The sequence below is a fragment of the Acanthisitta chloris genome, unplaced genomic scaffold (genome assembly GCF_000695815.1).
Source record: "Acanthisitta chloris isolate BGI_N310 unplaced genomic scaffold, ASM69581v1 scaffold2768, whole genome shotgun sequence".
Classification (NCBI taxonomy): domain Eukaryota; kingdom Metazoa; phylum Chordata; class Aves; order Passeriformes; family Acanthisittidae; genus Acanthisitta; species Acanthisitta chloris.
The window spans coordinates 107,281-135,137 of record NW_008688511.1 but is presented as its reverse complement, the minus strand read 5'-3'; the positions used below and the strand labels follow the sequence as shown (position 1 = coordinate 135,137).

At 36.4% G+C, this 27,857-nt stretch overlaps 1 protein-coding gene across 1 annotated transcript in view; it reads left to right on the top strand.

Moving 5' to 3' along the window:
- VAV3 (vav 3 guanine nucleotide exchange factor) overlaps window positions 1–27,857 on the top strand; it is a 98,553-nt gene that overhangs the window by 8,342 nt on the left and 62,354 nt on the right. Inside the window, exons 7-15 of the mRNA XM_009081029.1 lie at window positions 1,643–1,746; window positions 3,807–3,906; window positions 5,147–5,242; window positions 6,894–6,962; window positions 9,321–9,407; window positions 9,858–9,943; window positions 10,319–10,451; window positions 10,896–11,005; window positions 27,568–27,669. Of these exons, the coding sequence (XP_009079277.1) occupies window positions 1,643–1,746; window positions 3,807–3,906; window positions 5,147–5,242; window positions 6,894–6,962; window positions 9,321–9,407; window positions 9,858–9,943; window positions 10,319–10,451; window positions 10,896–11,005; window positions 27,568–27,669 (887 nt within the window). The remainder of the gene's footprint in view (window positions 1–1,642; window positions 1,747–3,806; window positions 3,907–5,146; window positions 5,243–6,893; window positions 6,963–9,320; window positions 9,408–9,857; window positions 9,944–10,318; window positions 10,452–10,895; window positions 11,006–27,567; window positions 27,670–27,857) is intronic.

Sequence of the window (27,857 nt, the reverse complement as noted above, 5' to 3'; positions counted from 1 at the left end):
GGAAGGCTGGATGGCAGTGGAAGCTTGTTTTAAACTAAAAATAGCCCTTACACAGAGCTCTGCAGCAAACTGCAATGTGGAGAGCAGGTGCTGTGTTCTCATAACAGGATGGATTTTCCTCTGTTAAAGTGTTGTGGTAAAGGATTGTTTTCTCAGGGTGATGCTATATTCCTTAAGTAGACTCTAAAAGATGCTTGCTGGACAAAATCAGCTGCTGATGTTAAGGTATTTTATTTCTAAGAAAAAAAAGCCCTAAACCAATTATCTCAAACTATTCACCAGTCTAAAAAGAGTGCCTTTCATTAGGGCTCATACCTCAGAGTTCTGTCCTGTAAAAGGTATGATAGCTCTATGTTTGTGTATGTTGATATCTATTTGTATATACACACATGCATTTGTATGTACATTGATGTATATACATGTACACACATCTATAGATGCATTTATATGTTCACTTATGCATTTGAATTGAGATGTATGTATGGACATAGAGAAAGAGATGAAAGTAGGTGTAACAGATACTGAAGTGTTGGAACTTTCACTAACTTCTTATGTTAACATCAATTTAATATGAAACTTGACTTTGAATTGGAGATAGAAACTCAAAAAGCCATGTTGTCTCCTTAGCATTAAGCTGTTTTTCAGGAGTGTTGCTTAGTTGAGCCCCTGTGCACTCCTGAGAAAATGTCCTCATGTAATAATCAGGAAGCACTTCTGAAATAGCATCTTTGTCTACTGCAACTTAAGATTCTGAGGATATGGCCAGACACTTGCTAGCAACTGAATTTGATCTGCTTGAAATCTGTTTCCCTCATCTGTGATGTGATTGACCTTGTGTGTAGTCTTTGCATCAGCATGAAGTGAAATGTTTAAACTTGGTTCACAACTCAACATTGCATATTATTTCGTAGTCTATGATTTACTGCATTAAATCATCTTTGATGGCTTGTTCTTATAAACAGTCCTCCACTTTTCATTGAGGTGGTCTGACCACTGCTTAGAGTTACCCTGATTTCAAAACTTTTTGACTTCTTATGACTTAATTTCTTGTGAATTCTCTGACAGTATCCATGTAACTGGATAGTGTCAGTGTTAAGGTTGATGCAATCTCCTGTAGCATTTGTATAATAGTGAACAAGTAGGTCGAGTTGCAAATATAATCAGAACGAATCTTTCTGCAATATTCTTTTCTTTTTCTCAGACATTGGTTGTGTGCTGTATTGGGAAACTCATTATGATTGCAGTTAATTTAGCATTAGAACATCACTAATTGACCAATGTAATGTACAAAACTAATTTTTCACAGCTCAGGGACATGAATCATTACTTCATCTTGTCACTAAAGCATTTACTTGACTTGCTTAATTTTAAAATTATCATTATAAAATGAAGGTGAATTAACAGTGCACGTTCCAAGCTGGAATAAATTAGTCTCTAATAGGTAGTTCTTGGAGTTTAGTTTTTCTTGTTGCACTATATAGAAGATGTGGCAAACCTTGAAATTAGATTCTGCTCTCAAATGATCTGTTTTCCAATTGATTGAAATTAATGGGTCTAACATGAAATAATTTAATTTTATATTCAAAGCTTTAAGCCATTCTGTTTTTACAAAGCTTTCCCTTTCCCCATTACTGTTTTTAAGGATTTGGTGAAAATTCACAGGAATCTTACACAGGACATCAATGATTCCATTATTAACAAAAATGATCAGAACCTGTATCAAATTTTTATTAGCTACAAGGAAAGGTAAGATTTATGCACTGTTACTAATTGTGATAATATGTGCTCAATTTGGTGTTTTACTGTATTTCTCTTTGATGAATATTACTGAGACAGGATTAAATTCAATGTAATTATCCTTATTAAGCTAGCTTTGGTGTTTTGAGCCAGGAAGTAAAAATGTAACCTATTATTATATGTATATATCCCTCTTCTTACTCCAGTTTTGGCAATATTGTTTCATAGACAGGTAACATATTTTTAAGGAAACTTAAGTATCTTATTTTACATTGAGGTTTTTTTTTTCATGCAAACAATCTCAGATGTTTTGTAGCATGTACCTGTATCATTTAACAGATAAAAGTTTGAAAAGGGCAAGAAGGGGCAAAATAAGGCAAGGATATGTATTAGGGATATCTCAGGCTAAAGAAAAACAGAAGAGGTAATAACTTGAAAGAAGAGAAAGCAGGTGTAAAAGTGAAGAGAGAAGAGTCTAGTCTTACCCTACCCTGCAGTCAAAGACATGACAGTAAAGCAAACAACCTTTGCCTCCAAGCTGTGAAAACCAGCCAGGCTGATAACAGGATAGCTGTGGCAGCATGCCATGCCCTGTAGGCTAATTGCCAGTATTTTTCCTGCCTTTTTGAGATTGTTCCTTCTGCCAGCTCTGAACAGCTCTGTTGGACTATATAGGTGAACTTATATGCCTGTTGTACTTGGCTGAAAAATGCTTGTGCTGTGGGCTACAGTGCTGACCTACCTTGAAGTAACCCTTGGGTTTTGCTTAAAAATTAGTTCCTTCCGGGACCAGAGTGGGAAAGACATGAGGGAGCTAGTTGAGTTTGCTTGAGGGTGATGGCTGAAGGAGGATTGTTGCAGTAATAATAGGCTTGTGAGAACTTGGGCAGCAGCATCCGGAAAACATTGGACAGGAGAGTTTTCTGAGGGAGGAGGCTGTCCCAGACTGCCCATAAAGAGTCCTGCCTTCAGAGACCCTCTGTCTCAGCTTTCATTTTGGAGCAGGACATAGTTATTTCCCTGGCTGTTAGACTTTCTGCTTCTATAGGGGGGAATTAGAGGACAAGAAGTTGTTCTGAAATGTGTGTTAAAAGGGGAACAAAGGACACCTAGAAGAGATATCAAGTTTATATTATAAAAAAAAGAGAAAGGAGTAGAGTCAGTGTCTTAACCATGTAAGGATTAAAAGTAATCAGGAATGCTAAGTTTTAATAGTATCATTACCTTATCGTGCAAAAATTTTTTTTTTTAAAAAAGGGTAAAGGTTAGGTGAGAGAAAAATAAATTCAGAGGCTTACAGTGGAAAGCTCATAGGAACCCCCGAAAAAGGATTTGAAGCGTATTAAATTCAGAGGCTTACAGTGGAAAGCTAATAGGAACCCCCAAAAAAGGATTTGAAGCGTACGGAAGGGATCACCTCAAGAACTACATGAAAAGTTAAAAAGCAAAGAGCACTCTGTGCACTGGGACTAGCACAAAGAATCTCTCCTAGCAGAGGCAGGAAATTCCTGTCATAAGCCCAGGCTCCTTCAGAAGCATTGCCTCCCTTGATAACTATTGAAAATGCCTTGAGTTTTCATACAGTATTATTTTGATCTGAGAGCTCACAGAATATAACCTGATAGAAACCGTTGGAGATGGATCAGTTTGGCTAACCCACAAGTCCTTTAAAGGATGTCTGTAATTAATCCTGTTAAGCCTGTGCTACAGAATTTATTCATTACAGCCTTGGTGTAAATACTACACTTTGTTTGTTCTGTTAAACAGAAGTTAGGCTGCTTTATAACGAATCCTGTATTGATCAGAATGTATATATATGTGAATATTAAAGGAAATTGCAGTGACTTTAGAATGTTTTGAAGATACAGCAAAACTATATTCTCCTGATTAGTCTTCCTTGTATTCAAGCTGCCCATTGAGCACTGTGGCTAAATTCTGTCCTTGTTTGTTTAGCACTGGTCCTTTTGAAAGAGGGTTGGTTAACCATCTATTTGTGGAAAAAAAAAATCTAGGATTGTTCTTAAATAAGCAAATGTTCTTTTTATTCTTTATCTCTTCCTTTGTTTTAGGTTGGTTATTTATGGACAGTACTGCAGTCAAGTGGAGATAGCAATATCATGCTTGGACAATATCTCTAAGACAAAAGAAGATGTTAAATTGAAGTTAGAGGTATCAGTGTTTCTTAACATGTATATATACATACTTTAGTTTATGACTATGCCTTGCTTTGATTGTAGTCATAAACTGTATGATAACCAAACTAGCTGGACTGAGAAGTGAATGTGTTTTCTTTTCCTTGATATTCTTTTGTAGCCTGTGAGCAAATGAATATGTGCACTGTTGCAGTACACATCTGGGTGAATGGGATTTAGCAGCTGACATGGGTGGAGTTAGTGTTTTCTTTCAGGAAGTGACACCCTTCTGTTTATGATGACATCTCAGCTAGAACACAGAATTGCAGACTCACACAGGTTAGGGGAGACCTCTAGGTTTAACAAGCCCTTGTCCCATAGCCTCACAGGGTTGTCTGCCGTGACTGCTGGGTCATTTCCAGCAGAGCTGCTCCCTGCCTGGTCAGCCCTCGGGGTTAGTGTGACCCTGGCTAGTGCATAACAGGTGAAGGACTTTGCCTTTGCTTTGCTGCCTTCATGTGGGATTTCTGTTGGACATGCCCTGAGGGGTGCCAGCTGTGCCTCCAATCTGGTGGTGTCTGCAGACTTCCTGTGGGTGTCCTGTGTATTTTCCTGCAGATCATGGCTAAAGACACTAAAAGGGAGGGGGCCCTGGACAGAGCCCTGAAGAGCAAGATTTGCAAGTGTTTCTCACGTAGTGTAGGAAGCATTAGCCACTGCACTGCTTGAGCCTCATAATCTAGTCAGTTTTTTATATATCTGGAGTGTAACATCCCAACCTGAATATTACCATACTCTGAGAGATGATGTTGAAAGCCTTGGAGAACTCACTATAGACTATCCCCACCCAGTTATAGATCTAGCCATTTCATTGCAGAAAGCAGTCCAAGTAGGTCAAGCATTGATTTACCTCTAGTAAATCCATACTGGATATTCCCATACACCTTCTTCGTGTGCCCGGAAAATGCTTCAAAGAACTCCACAATTTTTGCAGGGGCTGAAGTGAGACTGACTGACCTATCACTTCCAAGATTACCTTTTGCCTTTCTGTCATTTTATTATTTTAATTTAAAATAGATATATTAAAAATATTTTTTCGTTGTATGGAATGCCTATTTTCTGTTACCTTTGTTTTACTCTCTCATGCATGTTTTCCTTTGTTTTGTTAGTCTTCTTTATCATAAGATTATTGAAGTTGCTTATATATCACTGAATTTTTATGTGTGTGTTTTATTTTCTAGTTCTGTTGTCTTATTCTTTCTTCTGCTTTGAACTAGGAATGTTCCAAGAGGGCCAATAATGGGAAATTTACATTGCGGGATCTATTAGTGGTTCCAATGCAGAGAGTGCTAAAATATCACCTGCTGCTCCAGGTATCTTAATTTTGAATTTTAGGGGGGCTGAGAGCAAAGGCATGATGGTTTATCATCAGGGGATTGTAAGAATGAGAGCTAAATGTCTTTATCAGAGGAAGGTGATTGATGTTTCCCTCCATTTGTTATGAAATAAAAATTCAGTCAAGTGCAGGGTTTCTCACAGAGATTGTTCCTTGGAGCTGAAGCATATCTGGGGAAAGGAATAAAATATGGTTCTTCCCTCATTATCTGAATCTTTTATTCTTGGTATGTTTAAAATGGTTAGTGGTACCAAACTGTAATTGTGGTACTTGGAAACGTGAACCATTCCCCCCCCAAAAGAGGAAGCTGGGCCATACATGCAGCATACTTTTAAGGTACTTCTTTGCTGTCATAAATTACAATAAAGACATATTTATTTTGAAATGGTTCTTGTTATAACCCACAAAGCATTAACTTTTGCAGTTAGTCCTGTAATAAGGGTGGAGAGTCTTATAAATTTAATTTGATAGCTGTGCCAGGAGACTCATTAGTTCAGCTGCAAAGAAATGTATTACTATATTAGACTGTCAACCCTGCTGATACTTGTGAAATGTCATTTTAAAAAGATGTACTACTTGTATGTGAAGCATAATTTTGACTCTGCAGAACAACATACATTCTGTAATATTAATTTTTTGAGATACCTCTATAAATGAGTCATCAATATTTTGATCAATGGAAAATTGGAAAAAGCAAAATGAATGGTACAAGTTTTTTAAAAAAAGCATGAGATCTGAGTCATGATGTTGTAATCAACCTGTATATTATATAAAGATGATATACAACATGTCATTTTGCTCTGTATGACACTATAGTATATGTCACACAAGAAAGAAGCATTTCACAGGCTTGGAAAGAAGAAATCCAGCAAATTATTAGAATTGTAATGGGAAGTAGTAACACTTATTCTTTCCTTTTCTGTGGTTTTACTAAGCTGCCACATTAGTGGAAATGCATAATTCTCTTCTCAAACTATAAGGAAGAAATAACCTGTTTCCCCAAGAGGTTACATTTTCAATTCATAAAATCCAAAAAAGCCCCTTTATTTTCCATAGTGGAAGGGGCGAAAAGAATTCTTTGAACATCTACATTTGATTTCAATTATGTGTTCTGAGCCAGCATTATCTTAAGTCAAATGAGACAGTGACTTCTGTTAAACAGTGCCCAGTTTAGCTGAGCCTTTATTGCTCTCATGCTTCCCCCTCTGTGGACAAGTGCATGATTTGGAATGGGATGATATACCATAGAGCAGTGAGCAAATGAACTCGAGTGTTTACCTGGGCTTTCAGCATGCACATACAGTAATGATCTGATTTGGCAAGTTTTAAGTGCTAGACGGACCAAATGAGCTTCTCCTGATGGTTCATTAGCACCTAAAGTCAGTGTTTAGGCTGTACAGCAATCATTCTTAAGCATTTGCCATTTATCTGTTTGCAGCAGTCCCCACTCAGTCAGTGGTAGGCTGTTCACTGAGGAGATGAAAATGCCATTTGCTGGGTTGTGTTTTCTGGTTTTGGCTTCTTTTTTTCTATTTTTTTTTTTCTTGGGGGGTGGGAATGAGCAATTGAAATTTCAGTTTTTAGACTGACAAACTGTGGATGGAAAGTTTTAACTGCTCTGTCCACAGGAGCTGGTAAAGCACACTACTGATCCCATGGAAAAGGCAAATCTAAAACTGGCACTTGATGCAATGAAGGTGAGTGTTCATGGCAATGAAGTGTTTGTCTGTTGGCAGTTAAAATGATAGCTCAGAACTATACTTCCTGTTCTTCACGACAAATCAAACATGTTTTCACAGATCACCGTGAGCTTTGTATGTCATGGCAAGTATATAGTCAAGGGCTTTGCTCAAGTCTGAATAACAGGTTCAGTAGTTTTCTGAAGTGGAGGGCTTGTGAAATGGAACTTTCCTATTTCAGTTTACTTTTGCATCATTTTGCTGTCATCTAATGAGGTGAAAAACAGGTGGTTTGCAGTTTGTAGACAGTCCTTACAAGACTTTTTTTTCCCCTGTCATCTTAATATGGTCTCTCTGGCTTTACCTTTGAAAGCAGAAGTGTCTTTCTTGAGGTAGACTGTCTGTCACTGTACATTCACCTGCAAGTGGTACAAACAAATGCTTTATAGAATAGCTGTGCTGCCTTATGTATCAAGTAATATGTTGTGTTTCTCTGCACAGCTTCAGAAACAAAGCACAGTTCTGCTTCATGGCATGAATGGTGACATTCATGTGCTGGAATTGGGGCATGTTTTTTCTGTCCTTGGTGGTGCAAAGGAGGAGAGAAACCAACATGACATGGGTTATATCTCCCTCTGTTGTAATCTGTATGGTCCACAGATGACGCTGAAGTCAGACTAAGTTAGTTTTGGGTCACACAGCTGTCTCATATTATGTTACTGTCTGCCTTGAATGCTGGGAATACAGACCAACTGACAAATGAGATTTTTGGTTCCCCTTTTTTGTCATCTATTTTTGTGCAGTGAATGCAGAGAAGAGGCCATGATCATTTCCCCTGGAGGGATGCTTGAAATTGGATGGCACAGTGTTGCTTCCATCTAGTGGCAAGCCATACATACTGACTGCTGCTTATTGGCTAGGAAAATATCCGTGTTTTTTATTTATCCATGTTTCTTCATTGCCATTTGCTGGCTTGCTTCATTGTTTTTGGTGCCTGTTGGACTGAAAATCAAAGAACTCTTTTGCCAGAGTGGCTGTGGTAGATACGTGCTGGCTAGCACGATGTAACCAGACAATTAAAACAAAAAAAATCCACCTACAATCCAACGCTGGTATGAACATCTCTAGTTAAGGTTGCAGTGTTGTTCCCATCCTGATTCACTGTAGCCTGGTACAATAATTCCTGCCGCTGTAGTAGAAGTAACCATGTAGCATTGGTGTTTTGCTTCTAAAAACTCTGGTATCTGCTCAAAAAGAAAATATCTTTGGAAAAACTGCCAGCAAAGTGGTACTGCCCCCCAAGGTAGAAAATTCTAGGAAGCATTATACTGTTGGCTTTCTTTTAGCAGCAAGAAAGGAGGTTATTTAATTTCTGAACTACCTCTTACAAAAGTGATGTGAATGTGTCCTGCCCAGATTCATTTGGGAAGCTAACATAATGATTGCAGCTATTCATAGATTCTGATTAAAAACATTTTAGGAAGAAGATATGTCTTCCTCCCACTCTCCAAATTTGTGACCATATTGAAGGGATACTGTAAAAGCAAGTTATGAAGATCAGAATGCTTTCACCAACTGCTGCTCTCAGCATCCCTGACCTTACCAATTACCTCTCCTGCTCTCTCCTCATCTCTAGCCATAAACAGAGAAGCCCCAGCAAATTGTCACTATTACTAAAGCATTTTCAGAGCATTTTAAAGGCTTTAGTGAAATGTGTACAGTACATGTTCTGGTAAAGGGCACAATAATGATGTCAACCTGTGACTTCAGGTAGTATTTCCCATCAAAAGCCCTTTTTAAAATTTGCTGTGTAATGGCTGCTTCTCTGCTGTGCAGCAGTAAGAGCAAGATCCTACTGGGGCTGTAGCTGCTTCTCTTCTGAGCACTCAGGTTCATGGTGTATTTACACCTTACATTCTGCTTTTGAGCTGCCTTATATATATTTTCTACTATATGCTCTATTTGCCTTCTATTTATGTTTCTGTTTACCTCAGATATATATGGGATGTTGTTGACTGCTTCTTCAGCAATGTGCTTCATAAATTTCATTTCCATCTCGGGTCTTGAAAATAAGACATTAATGAAACTCAGAAAAAAATCATTCCTTTTTTGCATTTTATTGCTCGTTTCCCTCTTTGTTGATAGTAAATTTGTGTTTCAATAGATATCATGGAGAGTTGTAAATATTATTGAATATATGCAAAGGCTTCTTTCTTTATTTAGACATATGTATTGATAATTCTCGAATGTTAACAAATTGCTAAATATGCAGATAAGTCAAAGAAAAAATTAGAAATAAATTTGTCAAAATAATGTAATAAAGCAGTCTGTTACAGAAAAGTTATTTTCTTCCTCTCTTTTGCTGTTGATATCTAGGACTTGGCTCAGTATGTAAATGAAGTAAAGAGAGATAATGAAACGCTTCGTGAAATTAGGCAGTTTCAACTCTCAATAGAGAATTTGGTATGTGATGTTTTTAATTTATATACAGTTTTTTAAATGACTTGATATCAAAAATATGGATGTATTTTTTTCCTCATTTCATATGAGATTATAGTACTCTTGGTAATATTTAAGTAAGTATGCTTTGCTTGATTTAGAATGACATGAATATTAAAGTTCATAAATCTCTGATATTTTGGGTATCTAGTAAAATATATTTGCATAGTTAAAGGGTTGTATTTGTACAGAGACTCAGGTGTCTTTGCAATGGGAAAATCTTTCCCATTTGAAGACAAAAGTAGATTGGACTGATTCTTTATAGTATTTAGTTTAGATGGTAGTGAGGAAAAGATATTTTCTGGCCTGAAAAGTCCTTTTTGGGGGTAAAAGGAGTGAGTAGTCTAACATTTGAGTATGTCATGATCTTCACGCTCTTGCTGTATTGAATCATATGTATTACTTTTGTTTCAGAATCATTCCCTCTTACAGTATGGAAGACCTCAAGGTGATGGTGAAATAAGGATAACAACATTAGACAAACGTGCGAGGCAAGACAGGTGATGGCATGACTTCTGGTGTTTGCTTTTAAAAACCAGTGAAGTAGGTCTTTTCTTAGATTTGAGGCCAGCTCTGTGGTTGTTGAGCACTTTCCATTTCTCTGTGCATTCATAGAGCCTGTCCATCATTTACAAGTGAATTTACCAAGTGATTAATGGAAAATTAGCTATTACATTATTATCTAAGATTACTACATTGTTGTAAATACTAAGTCTTGAGCAAAAGCACTTTCAGCGTTTGTTGTTTTGTTACTCAGTAGTTTAGTTTTTCACCTTCAAAACATTCAAGTGCCACTGGCAAAGTCGTGTAAAATAAGACTTCTGGCATTGGCTTTTTGGAGTGTTTTTAACCATCTCTGTATTGTATTTTCATAGGCACATCTTCCTGTTTGATCTAGCTGTAATTGTTTGCAAACGGAGAGGTGATAATTATGAAATGAAGGAAATAATAGATCTTCAGAAATACAAAATTACAAATAACCCCACTACTGATAAAGAAAATAAGAAGGTAAATACTCATTGCTAATTCATATAAAATGTGTGTTTTTTAGCAACAATTTGAAGCATTTTGTAGAAGTTTAGGATGTAAATCACAGCATCACAGAATAAATCAGGTTGGAAAAGACCTCTTGAGATAGAGTCCAAACTATGACCTAATACCACCCTGTCAACTAGACCATGGCACTAAGTGCCACGTCCAGTCTCTCCTTAAACACCTCAAGAAATTTTATGTTTTAAATGTAAGCTGAAATGAATATTTAGGAATGTCAATTTTGCTTATTTTGATGCCATTAAAATTTGTGTAAGTCATGCTAAGAGAATGTATTAATGTGGTCTTGCTGTTCCCAAAATTAGTGAGTTAAAGAACATGCAAATGATTAGGTTTTTTTAGTTTTTTCCTTTTCCTTTCCTCGTAACTGATGACCTTTGTATTGCCCATCTTTTTATGCAGTGGTCTTATGGCTTCTACCTCATTCATATCCAAGGTGAAAACGGTTTAGAAGTTTATTGCAAAACTAAAGACTTGAAGAAAAAATGGCTTGAACAATTTCAGATGGCTCTGTAAGTATCTTTTTGTCAGGATAGAACCACTTCATCATCCCTGTAAGAATATGGCTTAAGTTATGCTGAACTGCCTTCATGTTTTAATTCAGTCTATTTATCTATTTTGTTTTACATTCCAAGAAACAAATGACTGACATCTTCATGAACAGAATATTTCCCTGAAATTCCTCTTGGAAAAGAAAGAGGGCACTCCAGGCTATGTAGTACTGTCCAACTTTGCAGCTAAAACTGTTTTAGTAATGCTGTTTTAAGCAACCATGGGGAAATATTAATTATATTAGCAATAAATATCCATCATAATAGTGACATTTTCCCCCTCCCATTTTAATTTTGACTAATTGAAGTATGTTTTTGAAAGGTGATGCTGATGATTTGAGAGAGGATCCTGGCATCTTTCCTGGTGGCTTTTAACTAATTTATTAGTTAGTATTTGAATCAATTTTCTTGGCATATTAAATTTGGTTTCAAAAGGCTGATTTCCTTTATATGTTTTAAAATAAGAGGAGGTTGCTTTAGGCTTCTTGAAAAGTAAGTTGTTCAGATGCAGCACTGCAGATTACATTATTGTTATGCAGTGTGAGCTTTATTTCCATTTCTGATTCTTGTCAGAAAGGCAAACATGATTATTGACACCTCAGGTATTCTGATTAAATTTAAAACATGTGAACAAGGGAATTGGATGACAGGGTGATGCCTGCTTTATGGAGGGAGAAAATGTGATGGGGAGTGAGATACTCCCAGTGAAAACAGTCAACATTAACAATGATAATTTTGGATATGAATATAAAGGTATGTGGATTTGGGAAAAAGGTTATTATGAGCTGCCTTGAGTAAAACTTGCTCATAAGCTCTATGTATTTTAAAAAACCTTAGTATGATGAGTGTTAATGATTTAAATGGAAACAAAAGAGAGCCTGAGCTGGACAAATATAATAAGGGCTGTTTGCTAGGATTCCCATCTTGCTGATTTTTATTCAAGGCAAAAATGGTATGTATTTTTGGTAAAAATTTCTAGGTAGCATAATTAGGAATGGAAAGGTGTTTATTGCCATGTGTACCTCTTTCTGTCCCTGTGCTCCCCCTGCAGTACTTCCTGTAATGTCATAAGTATATTTACTTCAACAATTCTTAAGCTGTTCTTCAGCACACAAAGCCTCATACCTATTTTTCAGAAGTTCCTGGGGGAGTAAGGAGGGCAGAGAGGGATTTTGTTTGCTTCCATGAGTATGGGCTGCCCTCCATTCACTTTTTCCTTAACTACTGGTGCTCGGTCCTTGCTTGGGGGATGGATGGATGATCCCCATGATTGTGAATTGTTTGTGGTCTCTGCTTGTCTTTGGGAGGCCAGAGCATTGTCCCTCCTGTCAATCTCCCTCTCTGATCCTCTAATGCTCATCAGCCTTTCTACTTCATCCTGTAACTCTGCTACAAGGCTGAGAAGGTCATCCACCTGCTCACATCTGATACAAGTGCTTGCTTTCTCAAGTTTTATTACTTCATTACATGGGTTTGACTTCATAACACATTTCCCCCAACATGTCTTCCAAAACATACCTTGGAGCGTGTAACAGTAATTCTATTCCAATGCATGTTGAGACATAAGAATTTGTATTTGGGAATAGACTAAGCCAAGTGTTTTGAATGACTGGTTAGTTTGATTTGTTATTTTCAGCGTTCTCATTGTCTACTGTGTAGATTAGCTATTTTGCTCTGAAAAGTAGCCATCATGGAAATTATGCTCTTATTCATCATAGTCAATTATAATTGCTGCTTCTATGGGAAAATTAGTTCTCATTACTTAAAACTTCTCCAAGACTCCAAAACCAGCACAGTTGAAGAGGTAAACGACATTGCTTTTTGATTATCAAAATGTTATTTACTGAGTCCCAGACCGAAATTTCAATGCTGTTTGCCTTTGGGATAGCAGTCTGTATGAAGTCAGGTTTGTGCAAGTGTTAACCTAAGAACATAACAAGAGAACAAACTAGGGATCTCTCTTACTATTTTTTAAATTACGAATTAACCTTGTTCCTGCCTTGTTTTTTGTCATCTTAGATGTTTATACCAGTGTATGAACAAAAATGATGATAGTTATAATGCTGAAAAGGCACATAGTGTTTAGATGCTGGTGGTGTTGAGATAATAGTTTGTCTCTAGATATGGAAAGCTTGTTATTAATAAAGAATAAAATAGAGGAGAACACTGCTTTGCTGGCTGGACTCAGTTTAGTTTTGGAGGGCAGGAATACCTTAGGCATACTTGATATGGAAGGCCTTTAAAGGAAGGATGGATGAGACACCAGTGCAATTTCCAGAGTGCTTCTTTTCAGACTAGTAAGTTTCTGTTGGAAAGCTGCTTTCACAAACCTATGGAAATATTCTACCTCTTAGTCAGCTCTGTTGTTACTGTAGTGTGTGGTGAATTGTTTTGTTGTGAGGGAGGTTGGAAACACTGGGTTTACTGGTCATAAGAAACTGAGTAAATTGGGTTTATTCATATGGCAGCTCTGTTGCTACAGTATAGGTTTGCTGTTTTCCTGAAACTACTGCTTTATGTAGAAAATATATAATACTGAAACACATAAATTTCCATTTTTCCTAAGAATTTAGAGTGTTTGTAGAAAATATATAATACTGAAACACATCAATTTCTATTTTTCCTAAGAATTTAGAGTGTTCTGGAGGAAGTCTGTTCATGCAATCCTCAGCAGCAGTGGTACTGTGGTGTGGCTGAACACTTCGATGCTTTTGACCTATAGCCACAGTTGAGGCTGCTTGTTCACGTCCTCCCACAAAGGAAAATAAAATTTATTGGGTACAACCTTGAAAATTTCTGGTTGTTTGTGAGAACTGGATTTTCTAGATCTCAATAAAGTGAAGCAGGATACTGAGGCAGCACAGTTAATATTGCAGTCAGGCTCTTGAAGCTGAAACTTTAGTTGGGCTCAGAAATTTGATGAATTTGGGAAGTTTTCATAAAGCTGGCAGGCAGAGACCAGAGGAGAATGTTTTAACAAAAGCCATCATATCACAAGTGCCTTGTGTACCTCTTCCCTCACTGATGTGGATGGAAGTCCTGGGTGCACAGGGGGAATGTAACCTGCTTATTCCTTCAGAAGAGATGTGATACATAACTGCAATAGTGATCAGTTTGAGCAATTGCTATTTTGTTTGGAGCTCTGTTCATAGCAGTGGATGAGCCTATAGCTGTATGGGTAAATAAACATCTTTTAAAAGATTGTGCTACAATGACTTTACTGTACTAGACATGGCATGTTTAAATTTGGTCTAACATGTCAAATAGCATTGGTTTAATTGCGAAGTCATTCCATATCCAAGATAATATTAATAGAAGTGTAAAGCCAAATTACTGTACCCAATTACTCAGCCAAATTAGGGACATCATGTATTAAATGAAAGTTTGTCAGCAGTGTGATAAAGTGCATGGCTTATTTGCTGTAACTAAGCCGTTTAAAACCTCAAAAACTAATTGTGTAAGACACAAATTTGTTACATTTTCTAGTAGCATATCCTGTCTAATCTCTTTTGTCCTGTATTAAAAACAACCAGAAGAATCAGAGCAAATATGTGATGTCTCATACCTTCAAATTACATACAATATTTGATACTTTTGTGTTATTCAGCATATGCTGGAAGGTGGGGGTGTAGATTGGTATTTTTGCCCTGTGAAAGCTATTTTACAGATGCTTTTTTTTTTGTTTTAAAAAGCTTATTTTTAAAAATCATTGAGTCAATGAATTTATGCTAACCATTCTTTATGAACAGAAAACAAACTCCTTGTAAGTTGAAGTCGTCCTCCTCTATTGTATGCATATCTATGTGTTCTGTGTACGTAGCTCAGTTATATTACTTGGAAACTACTTACATGACTAATTATCAGGCTCAATTTCTTACTATGTAGCAACTGTTTTGCTCATCATTGTTGTGATGAATTTAATTCTTTTATTTCCTCATGAGGTGATAGAATAAATACTGAAAGAAAAATCTGTTCATGACTACTACAGCTGTCTCATGCTGCCACTAAATGTTTGCTTCTGTCCACTAAATATTTCTTTGTGTGTAGCTGGTTTCTTGATCACAGCAGAGCATGAAGGAGCATTCTCTTCCTCACAGGGAAGGGCTGCAGTTCATATTTTCCCACTAACAATATCTGAATCCATTAGTGTAATACAACATGCAATATCTTATGCTGGTTTGTGTTAAATTGATTTTATCATCATGGTGTCCAGTTTGCTAATGTAATTAAGCCTTTCTCGGGTTTCTCAATTGTGGTTTGTAATCCGCTCTAAAAATGACCATCAGCAAACTTGACTTCAGTATCCAAACATCTTGCACATAAATGCAATTGAAAGAAGAATTTAGGTTGGAAGGAGTGTGTGGAGATTGTTGGTGTCAGTCTTCTGCAGTGGTGAGGTTGCTCGGGGCTGTGTCAGCTTCAGTTTAGCACTGCTGGATTTCGAGATCTTCAGAACCAATATTGCAGAGTCTCATGCAACAGTGTTGTAACACACCTTGCAATTAGGCTTTACACAAGATCTCCCTTTCACAAACTGAGAACTGTATGAAAACATTTTGCAGGCAGAGGAACAGGCCTTGTCTTAATGTACTCAGTTAAAATTTCACCTTCCGAAGTACCATGATTGTAGTTTCTACTCTGATGTTGATATTGAAATAGCAATATCAATGTCATATCTAATTAGTAGTGCCTGAAAAATCAGTGGGAAACACATGATCATTATAGTGATTTAGGGTATGGAGTTAATGAATCTGATTTTTTTAAAAAATACCTAAATAAAAGATTTCAGACAGGAAAGCTGTACAGCCATAAAAAATAGTAGGTTTAGTTTTAATTGCACTTTAAGTTTTAGGTCACTAGAGAGTTTGTACATCAGCTTATATAGAGTCTAATGTGTTTTTGAAAGACTGACTGTTCAGTTAAACATAGTAACACCCTGTAACTTCATCTGATGGCTTTGTACATCAGCTTATATAGAGTCTAACGTGTTTTTGAAAGACTGACTCTTAAGTTCAACATCGTAACACCCTGTAACTTCATCTGATGGTGAGGAACTAATCCTGAGTATCATTGATTCTCAAACCTGGTAGGTGTGTGCACAACAATTTAGGTTAAGCAAACTACTTACATTGTAGATTTCTAAATTTACTTGTATTGGATTTCTAAATTTTAAAGAAAACTAGCATAAGATACAAGGCAGGTGAAAAATGTTCTCTTACCTATTATCATACCTATTTCCAAATTTGCTTTGCACTCTGTGACTAATGACATTGGTCAGATTCAGCTTGAATAGATCTGTTTCCTCAGATAGTGCATTAATAATGCATGTGCATTAAGATTTCTTCAGAGAGAATATTTGAGCTCTGACATATTGAACACTGACATATTAAATTAAAGCTTTCTTATCAGAGCGCTTTAAAAGCCTTAGATGTCTGCTGCATTTTTCAAATAACCTGCAAAGGTGTTTCACTTGTACCAACCTCACACAGGTTACCAAAGCAATAAACAAACATGTCTGCCTGGGCTTTTTCATCAGTATAAATATTGCAATACTGCAAAAATGAATGCCAAGTTCATGTCTGCCAAAGAAGAATGGTTGCCTGCTCTTTGCTGTGACTCCAGTTGGGTTTGATCAAATGTTTTTCAGGGTTATAAGCAATCATTCACAACATATTTATAGTTAGAAAATTTCTTTAGATTATTCCAGACACAGCAAGAACTGTGTGAAGATGCTGTTTGTGATTAAGAGCACAGTGTAAGGACAGCATAAAATGTGAAGGCAAACCAGAATTTATGAAAACTGTGCGTAAACACTTGGAGATGATAAATATACTTTGATATTATGTCTTCTGGTTCACAAAAATCAAAGATATCCCAGTTCTTATGTTTTTACACCTTACCTTACAACATGTGGGGTATATTACTATGAAAATTAAGAAGTGTTTCTTAAAATTCAGTGAAATAAATTTGTAGTGACATTACATCATAAAAATGAAGTACCATCATCTAAGTACTGTTTTAACATGGAATGCTGCAGCACTACACGTTTGTCCTGATACTTTGGATCATAAAAATGAAGTACCATCATCTAAATACTGTTTTAACACGGAATGCTGCAACACTACACGTTTGTCCTGATACTTTGCCTATATGAATAGATGTCTTAGCTTCTCCCTGCAAGCCAATGCTCCCTTTTTTCTCAGCAGATACAGGTGCTTGTCTGGTAATTTACAAGTTTATGGCTGTATGAATCCTGTATTTGCACATTTTTTTACTCCAAAACATAGACATTTGTCTTCTGTTAAAGGTAATAGGATAAAATATTTAAAGCTTATCAATACAAGAAACTTCATAAATTCAGATCTGTAAGGCTTGGAACTTTGACAAATAAGACTCAGCCAGTGAATATTAAAGTATGTAAAGCGTTGATGCCTTTGATTTACAAATACTGATGTGTGACAGAGCTTTGTTCCTATCAGGTAGTATTAAAAAAATGTTATACAGGAATAGATTAGCTCAAAGCAGTTCATCTGCCGTGCTTTTCAGGGACGTAGGCTGATAAGGAAAAAAGAAAACCATTATCTTGTTTGAAACAATGCAGTATGTTTCCAAAAAGTTAACAAGATAATTTCCTTGATCTCAAAAAACCCACTCATCATATGATCAAATAAGTAAATTTCCTAGCAAATTCTTAGAAGTTGTGTGTTCTTGATCAAAAGCACAATTTACTTGTGATATGGTTAATTTAATTATATAACATGTCTTCTTGATGAAGACTCTTTGATGTGACAAACCAGAATGTTTGAGTATTAGCATATGGAGAATTGATTGATTGATTACTTCTGTAAATAGCATCTTCAAAGATGATTCTGAAATATAACGGCTTAGCTGGAACAGAGAAAATGAATTAGCTGTAAGCAGTCAGCATTTCTCCTGAGAAGAGAAGGTATAAAAGCAGCTGAAAATCAACCTTTGTGAAATGGCATTTGCTCACCTCTAGTGAGAATATCCCTTAGGAATGCCATTTTTTTTCTTCACCTCTTTTAGTAGATAACAAAATCCCAATGAGGACTGAAAAAGGAATGTTTGTGATTTTCTCTCTGCCCTCTTATTTTGTTTTTACACAAATGCCTTTCTAGTAGATGACAGCTTGTAGTATTGAGTGATCAGCTGAAATGATGATAGTTGCACAGAGCCGAAATGTTTAGAGTGGAAAGTAAGTATAGTGCAAATGTAAGGCTGGTTCTGCTACTTCTGGGGAACAGGATTCGAAGGGGACATCTGCTGTATATCAGAGGAGGGAGTGAGGCTGAACATCTGTTGGGACCAGCTTTGCATGAAATTCTTCATAGGATTGGCTGAGAGCTTTTAGTCGTGTTTGACAGTAATGTACATGGGTTTTTGTTTCTTCTACTCTCTAGGTAATTGCTTAAAACATTTGAATCTGTGACAATAGCTATATTTTATTGGTAGGAAAATTTTCCAAAATTTTCTGAGATGCTTAGTACCAGTTATGTCATGGCTAAATATTAAGGTTCTTAATATTTTGAAAAGGAGGTCACTTGGGCACAAACCAGGAATTTTAACTTGGGATGTCTTCATAAATAATTTCTGCAGCAACTCCTAACTTAGAAATACTTATGTTAGATCTAGGTTTATTGTTGCATTTTTGACAGTGATGTCAATTATTAATACAATAAGTAAATCTGGAATGAAAATTTTCAGTGTCCTGAGGTATTAACCTGTGCCATTTTCTTTATAAGGTATACTGCATGAATAAAGCATCAAATTTCATGTCACACACACTTTAAAATGATCTTCAGCAGTTCGTGCTCTGGGTGTCCATAATTCTGAACAGTTCTGTATGGAGCATTTAAAATTATTATAAGCATAACATGGAGTGCAGAATAATAACAGTTCTAAAATGCAAAGGTCTAAGTTGAGGTTGAGAGTTGAGGAGAGTTCAAGGTATTGAGTTTTATCTGAGCTCCCTGTAGTATTTCTTCTCTTAATACTTTAAACAGTTGCAATTCACTGCAGACTCTTTATCTGATACTTAATGTATCTGCTTATTTGTTATGCCTCTGGCCTCACAGGTGGGCATACATACATTAACTATTATCTAAAGCCAGGTTTTAGTCAAGTGAAATTGGCTACTCAGTTTCAAATATAATGCACTTTTAAAATTGATGGATATTTTGTGAGCCTCTACGTACAACCGAACTCTGTATAATTTGTGACATGATTTCTTTAAGAGGCCAATATGGGAAAATGATCTTCAAAACATGACCTAAATAGCACTTCTGCAAACAAGAGTCAAACCCAAAAGTAAGACGTATTATTAGAACTTTCCAGCAGGTTTTCCCCTTTTGGTGAGAATTGTCAGCCCCAAACAAAGGGCAGCTGTCTTACTGCACTGTTGTGCAGAACCTGTGCCTCTGCCAGACAGCCTGTTCCCAACCCAAGAGTATCCATGTCTGAGCACTTGCTGCTGTTTCATGTCACTCAGAAAGCTATGCTTATGGGACTACTGCTAGGGGAAGCGAAGGTTCCTCTTCTGTCCAAGCTGACAGTCCCACTATGGCAATCTGAAGGAATGTCTGTGGCCTTAAATGATGCCTGAGAGGCTTATTTATCATCAGTGCTCTGAGGTGGACTCTCTTCAGTCAGTGTTTACGATGCCTTTGCTTTCTCTGTATGTAAAAGAAGTGATCTCCTCAACAGTATCCAGGTCAGCACCTGCTCTTGCTGATACCCTGTCTTGTTTTGCAGCCAGTTCACTTCTGAAAGAAGCTTTCTTGGTCTGTTTGCAAAGGGTTGCTTTTGCATTTCTCTTTGTGTGAAGTGTTTGCTCTTTCTTTTCGTGAATCTTGCAATTAAGCTTGTGTTTGCTTTTCATGGTGGAAAAAATTGATGTGCTATATATTGAACGAATATCCAACATTTTCCAGGTTTCTTTTTCCCCCCTCCTATAATACATTTTCCTTTACAGTTTAAGAGAAAAAAATTAGTTTACAAATACTTGATATTTGGGAAGGAGAAACTGAGATTTTAATTAGATACTCCAGAGCAGCAATTTTTCAGCATTGAAATGTTGGTAATGGGTATATGCAACCCCTTTTCAGTGGCTTAGACCCAAGGAGGGAGGGAAAAATCTGTAGAGGTCTTTATAGCTGAAGTCAAGCTAGTATTGAAAAGCTGCCAGGGAAGCAAGTAAAAGAAATGGTCCTCAAAATACAACACGAAAGAGAGGACAACTGGCCACTAGTGGAGAACAGCAGTGGACCTTGCAGGCTGCTCAAACTACAGTTTCTAACTGGTAGCATTAAATGCAATAGTAAATAGGTTTTTTGATACAAGAAAGAAGAATTTTTATTTGTTCTGTGTTCTGAAGTCTCCTTCTGTCAAGTCCTTGCAGGAGGTGAAGCCACAAGATGATAGACTTCAGCACTCTCCACTGCTGGATACCTTCTTGTTGTTGCTGCTGTGCTATGTTTGACATCCATAGCAAGAAGCCACAGGCTCCAGATTCTATTTGCTTCCACTCTTTACATTCTTATCATACCACCTTTTTTCTTTTGTGCACTCTTTCTCAGTAAAGGCAGTGTGATTTGCATTTTATTAATTTCCTGTTTAATATATAAACTTGCTGTAAGGATTTATTTAATCTAACCAATGTAATACTTGATTTTATCCCTCGATTGTAGTTTTGTTAGATTTGTTGGCAGCCAGTAAGGTTTCTGTACTATGTCCATGCAAGACAAACTTGAGACAATTGTTCTAAGTCTCGGAGGCTAATACTGAAACATCTGAAGGGCAAAACATTCAAGAGAAGATGTACTCAGTATGTTAGAATTTATGAAATAATAATTTTTTCATTGTTTGTGTATTGAGAAATATGTTCTTTTTGGAAATGAAGACATGAATTTTAATGTGTTGATTCTCCACTTGGAAAAATAGGAGGAAGGAGTTATAGTAAACTATCTCTTAGTCTGTTATTTATTCTTTTGGGATACATCTGTAGTAATTACCTACTTAGTAGGTAAGGCTGAATTTCAGTAGTTTTACAGGTGCATTTTATTTTGTAAGCCTTAACTGTCTATAGAAAGTTTAACTGACAGTAAGAGAAAGCATATTTGTGTCTACCCCGCTGAAGATACTGCAATTCATTTGTCTAGACCAACCTGTTGTGAAAGGTACTCTGTGTAGTTTTTCTTGTAGGAAACAAATGTGAATGTAAGAATGCTGATAAAAACTTAAATTGTTGCCTTTAGGAAACCAAATACATGTTGTGTGTTGTTGGTCTTCAGACACATTCTGATCTTAATGTTTTCTCATCAGAATATGGTTTTGATTAAGTAAGGAAATGACATTAACAAATCTTATCTGAGCTGGTTAATATTAATGACATGTACTTTGCATGGCACCATGCACCTTGAAAACACTTTAGACTGAAGATAATTAAAGTCCATTTTGTAGAATGTGATGTAGAACACTGTTGGATAAGTCAAGATTGCCAAGGTTCATTGCTTTATTTTGGCTTAAATATTAGTCTATTGATTGTGACATGTTTGTGTCTTGAGGGTAAAGAATGACTAAGTTTTTGATCCGGTTTGTGTCTTGAGGGTAAAGAATGACTTTAAGTTTTTGATCCATTATCCCAGCTACTAGTGTTAGTTTAAATGATTCCATTTTATTCATTTGCACAATTATTTTGGTATGTTGAGGTAGGATAGTAGAGAGAATTTATTTCTTATTCTATAGGCCTAGGAATAGGGAGCTAGATGTCTTGTCTGCCAAGGCAATTTTATTTTATATCATTTCTCTGTGGTCAGCTGCACCATTAAGGTAGGCAAAGATTATTACTAGAATGAATTCTGACTGGAAGAGCTTGTGGGGACTGTTGGTAATGGAACAGTTTCTGACACTATTTATCAAGGTGTTTGTATTGTGTGGGTGAGGGTGGCTGGAGACAGTTGGCCTATGATCAGTTTACTCTTCTGGAAAGTAAGAGTCAGTAGAAAGAAGTGGCACTGCAAATGTGGAAGGAGTATTTTTAGAAGGGGAATATTTCATATGCTCAAGCAGTGCTCTAAAATCTAATGATAGCAAGGGCAATTGAATAAGATATCTGGATAACTGTTTTCTACACTGAGTTCTGCAAACTTTGCAGAGAAAGGGTTTGTTTAACGATACAGGATTGACTGAAGAAAATGGTCATTCTGCTCCATGAGCAATGGCTCTGATGGCTGATGCAGAGACATGAACTGTGTGTCCAAGTGACAGAGACTAGCAGGATAAGCACCTGCAGGTCTTTGGGTTGGTGGTGTAACAGTGAATTGGTCCCAGTGGGACTAATATTCTGCAAGTAACTTGGACGGAGAAAGCTTTGCCTAAAAGGCTCAGGGGCAGCCCAAGGACACTGCTGTAGTAACTGGAGTAAATTTGGTTATGGGGATCCAGCACTATGCAGGGTAGGGCACTTGTGGTTGTCCTTTACAGAAATTCTGCAGCTGAATTGAGGGAGGAATTGGAAAAAATTGTCCTAATAACAGGTTGATGCTGTCTCTGTGTCCTGACATTCTGTCTCTGCTAGAGTGTAGGAGTTAAAATAGCCTGGGGAAAAAGTAGAAGAGAAAATGTGATACTTCTGACTCCCCACATTGCTGTTGCTTGTAAAAATAAGAGACAGAGTTTTATCATAAAATGAGGAATGTGTACTCTGTCATTTACCTCAGCTGAAGTATTTCTGGTGTATGGGTGACTTCCTACTCTGGTTGCTCATGAACATTGTTCGAAAGTAGAAATAGATAAAACATTTCATTTGTTGCCTGGGGCACCTCATAATAGAAGCTGTTGTGTTAGGAGGGACACTGAGGAGCCTGTGAGAGGGCTTGACTGTTGCACTGTGATGGGGAAGGAATGCTGTTTAAGTCTCAGATTTTCTTAATTGTTCCATATGCTTCAATTTTGATAACAATCATGTGTAGGTTCCCTTTTTCTCCTTCCCCAAGAAGAAATCCTTCTTCTAAAGAGGAATATATTCTTAGTATTGCACTCAAAATTAATATTAAAGTAGTATTCAGGTTTTTTTCCTGTGTCTTGCAATGTGCCTACAGGCTGGGAAGTTGAAGAGAGAAGATTTGAGGATGAATTGTTCTCTTTACTGCGTTGTGAGAGCTCTGGTCTGTGTTCTGAGGGTATCAGTGTAAGGCTTGCATGATGTAAGAGCTGGACATGGCTATGAAAAGTTGCCATGGCTGTTTTTCCATTGACATTATCAGCTTTATTTATTGCATTTAAAAACTCAAAGAAAGCATGGTATGTGATATTCACTGTGAAAGGTGTTGTGGAAAAAAATTTCCTCTGGTTCTTGTGGTATTTGGATTTTGATAGTCACAGATGAATTGTGCTTGATCTCTAGTTGGAAACTTTCATGTGTTAATTGAGGTTATTTTTGTGTGATTTTTTTTTGGTTTTGTTGAGAAGAAATATATTGATAACTAAACCATCAACCCCCTGGATTCATTAAGTTTCAGACTTTGCTGCTCCATATGTACTGCTATAGTGCATCATCTCAGACTTGTCTGATGTGATGTGTAATATGACTACAGAACTGGTTTTGCCATAGTTCAGCATGACTGATCAGGTACTCGAATGTACAAGAGTTTTCCTGTCCACAGTTAGAGCTGCAATATGTGTTTTTCTTTTTACTAAGATTTCCTTATTCCACCTCTACATTTGCAGTAGACATTACAGGTTCTTTATATTTTTCTGGATTTAGTTGTATCATTAATGAAGTTTCTATGTTGTGTTTCACTTGACAACACTCTATCTTCAGTCAGCATACAATTTCTTATTTTGTACTGTTCTACTGCCTTTATCAGAATATTGATGACTGGAAACTGCTTTCTCAAAACTGTGAATGCTTTCTTGGGGCAATGATTAAATGTCTTGTTGTCTAACAGGAATCAGCTGATAACAATGTATCTAAGTGTTAATATTTTTAATAGACTACTTCTTTATAGAAGGAATCACAAGGTAATAGATCCAATCCTGGGCTTTTTTAAATGTGATGGACTCGAAAATTTTAGAATACAGTTTGCTGATGTGTAAACTGAAATAAAGCATGTGACATTTTTCCATTCCTGTTTGACTTCGGTCTGTGACAATTAGGATTAATGATTCCAAAGAGAAAGGAAGAAACAAGAGAAAATTTACTTTACTCTTCTCAGTGAATGCAATGGAATTCTTTATTTTGCAACAACTGCTTGGAAGTATCTTGTAAGTCTGCATAAAAAGAAAGACTGAGCAGCAGGTTAGGTTTCTTTTCTTGTTGATTCCCTCTTCCTGCACAGGATCCTCTGTTATATGTTGAGACTCTAGTCCCTTCCAGATTCATTTAATCTGTGGGTGATGTACTTCAGTGGCATCTCCTTTGATTCACTAAACTTTCCTTGTTAGGAGTATTATGCTTTTCTTTCTGGGTCATGTGGCTTTGGGGGGAAAAAAGGGAGAAAAATTGCATCTTTTCAATGGTGGAAGAAAGGGCTAGCAAAATTTAAAAGATCCTTTTGATTTATGAATAGTTGCTGTATGTCCCTAAAAGAGCTACTCAGGCCTGTGTCTTTTAAAAAAAGCTATTTTAGAAGATCTTTATTATAGCTTTGCCTTGGCTAACAAGGAAATACCTGAAGTTAGATCTTGGTGAATTGATAGGGAGTATGAAAGACATGTAGATGGTGAAGAAAGAACAGGTTTTTTGATAGGGTATTTATAGAAGTAATGTTATAATGTTACAATTACCAGATGAATACTTGTTGGGGTTTAAAGAAACGGATGAAATTGCTCTTCATGATACATTTTTTTGATCCTTAAGAACTGACTAGTACATGGAACCAAACTAGTTCCTCTGATTGGGTAATAGTGGACAAGGAAAAAAGTGAACCTTGCATTGTATTCCTGAGTTTGTGTTATATTAAGTTTTCAGTTTTATATTCCTCTACTTATGCAAGTAGGACAAATGTATCCAAATTTTAACACGCAGAAGAGAGTAGAAGTTGAAAGGCTATTTTAAGTGGATGAATGTTTTCTGTTGTTTAGGTCATTATATTGTCCAATTGAGGCCATAAGAAAGGCAGAGGTACTCGTGGCAGCTTTCAGTGAGGCATGGCTTCGTTCTTTGCCATCTTAGCACTATGCTTTTTTTTCCCTTTCAAGACTAACTTTTTCTATTAAGGACTGTAAAATGAAACCGAATGGCTTTATAAAATATAAAGAAACTCATATATTGCTTTTAATATAAAGAAGAATGATTGCAATGTATCATCTTTGTTCTGATAATAGGAGGTTTATTTCCAGTGGTTCATGCATTTCAATCTTTGTGGAAGATAGCCTGAGAGAAGAATGAGAGAATTTTTACATACAGAAAGAAGTCGTGTAGTCATATGCTTGTGTTAAACACTATGGGGTTTTAATTTTTTTTCTTTTGATCCACTATGCTTATTATTTTTGAAGATTTGATCCTATTCTAATTAAATGAGTGGAATTTTTTTCTTTGGTTTGTTCTTGAAAAATGGTCAGGTTGTTAGGATTAATTTGATACGCTTTCAATCTGATGAGTCTCTGCACTTTTGGCTGGTACTTTCAACATAGTTCTGCAAGATATCCTGGTCTGAAAAACATGGTCAATAAAAATGAGCTTTTGTTGGGAGTGTAACTGCTTTAACTTGTTCTAGGGAGTTTTCAGGATTGTTTGGAGTAAACTGTGTAGCTTAGGATGTTCTGGCAGCCCCTTGGCAAACATGTTATGAAATACAGGCTCTACTAAGTTAAGAGTCCTGGTTTACAAAGTACTTTTTTGAGCCTAATTTTGTCCTGATAACTGTACCTTCCTTCTGTGAATGAGCAGTTTCAGTTAGCAGGAATTGTGGTATTGATGTCTTGCATATCATAGCAGAAAGAGAGACATAAGTGAGGTAGTTAAACCAGTACTGATTATAAAGTTATTCTCAGACATAAAAGCAAAATCCCTTTTTTGAGTACAGTTGCATTTTCAGCTCATTCATTTTCAGCAGGCAAACTAGAAGACTGACCTTTCTGACACTGAGTGCTTAAACCATTTCTTTAAATGTTTTTCTTTGTAAGCCTTTTCATTCAGTCCTGGAGAGGTTGATGCTTGCATGGTTATCTATATTTGTTTCATTGCAATTTGTGGCTGGTCTATGTTTTCGTCTAGAAGTTACTTAAAAGTTTCATTTTTATGTATTATAAATATCTCCAACTTTCATGCATGGATATGTAGTTTTGTGTGTCAGAAAAGCTTCTGATTTTTTTTTTTTTCCTTCAAGTGCTGTAGATTCTTAGATTCTTACCTTCGGGATTTTTCCTCTTTTAATTCCTATACATCATGCATTCCGATGTCTGTGCTAGAAAAATACCAGAAATTTATGGACTCTTAAGCATTCTAATGTAAATATTATTTAACTATACATTAACCCTTACTCTATATATTTTTTCTTGTCTCATCAAGTCCAGATTAATCATTAATATTAAATTATGCACCTAGCATTTCAACATTGCTGGTTTTCACAATATTAAGCTAGTTTGGGAGTTGCTATTGAATTAAAACAAGAAGATAAATCCATTGAAAATGCCTGTTTTCCCCCTCAGTCTTGAAAATAGGGAAGATGACAGAAAAAAAATGGAATAGTTTACTTAATAAAATATAAATAAGCCTGCAAACAGTCACCAGTGCAACAAAATGCTGAGTGGGTCATTTTAAAATTATACTCCTGCTTTTAAAAGAGATCAGTAGGGAGGATAAACAAAACACATGTACAGTAATAGACCAGTGCTTTGAACATAAATTTGATCTTGGGAAATAAGGCTGCTAATAGTGTGTTGGGATCTTAGCAGTATGAATAGTGGTCTTCTATTTTATTTGTTAAATTTGTGTGTAGCAGCAGCTGTAGGCATTGGGCTACACATTTAAGGAGGACTAGCCAAACCACAGTGAGTATTTGCTAATTGCTTTTGGAAACACTTGTATTGTCCGCTATATTGCTGCGTAGTTATGACCTAATTGTCCATATTTTGCTGCTAATGTTTTAAAAGTTAGTGGTTCTTAGGGTATGAACTGGTTTTTCGTGTACATCCACATAACAAAATATTTGGGAATGAAAAAGTGAGCGTTCTTAAGTCCATAAAATGATCCTGGTTGCTTAAACAGGAGTAAAAAAAAAAAAAATAAAAGATGATGTTTGATTTGATTTATGGTTTTCTATGTATTGTGACAGTTATGGTAGTTACAAGGTGTATTTAAGAAATTGGTCGGCATAATATCATTGTTCAGATTTCATTTCAAGGTGTGTGGTCAAGTCGATACTTCTGGTTCATCTCAGTGAAAAACATTAAAATGTAAATCAAACTAGTTACTTGTGGATTCAGATTTCCTGCTGTGAATGTTGCATCGTGTTCTAGATTTTATTTGTTTAAAGCAGATTTTAAAATATTCTTTTCAGGTCAAATATCCGGCCAGACTATGCGGATACGAGCTACCACGAGTTCAAAATGCACACCTTCAGCCGTGTGACGTCTTGCAAAGTCTGTCAGATGCTTCTGAGGTAAGATTGTAAAGGCTCCTTTGAGTGGTGTTTTGTGTTTTTTTCCTTTTTTTAAAATCTTTTTTTTTAACTCCTCCCCAGGTGAAATATCTGAGTCAAAGGAATATATGGAAACATGTGGCTAGGTAGTTACCTGCTCAAGACGGACAAGCCATGAAGTCATACCTTGTATTTCTTGTTGTACTAGC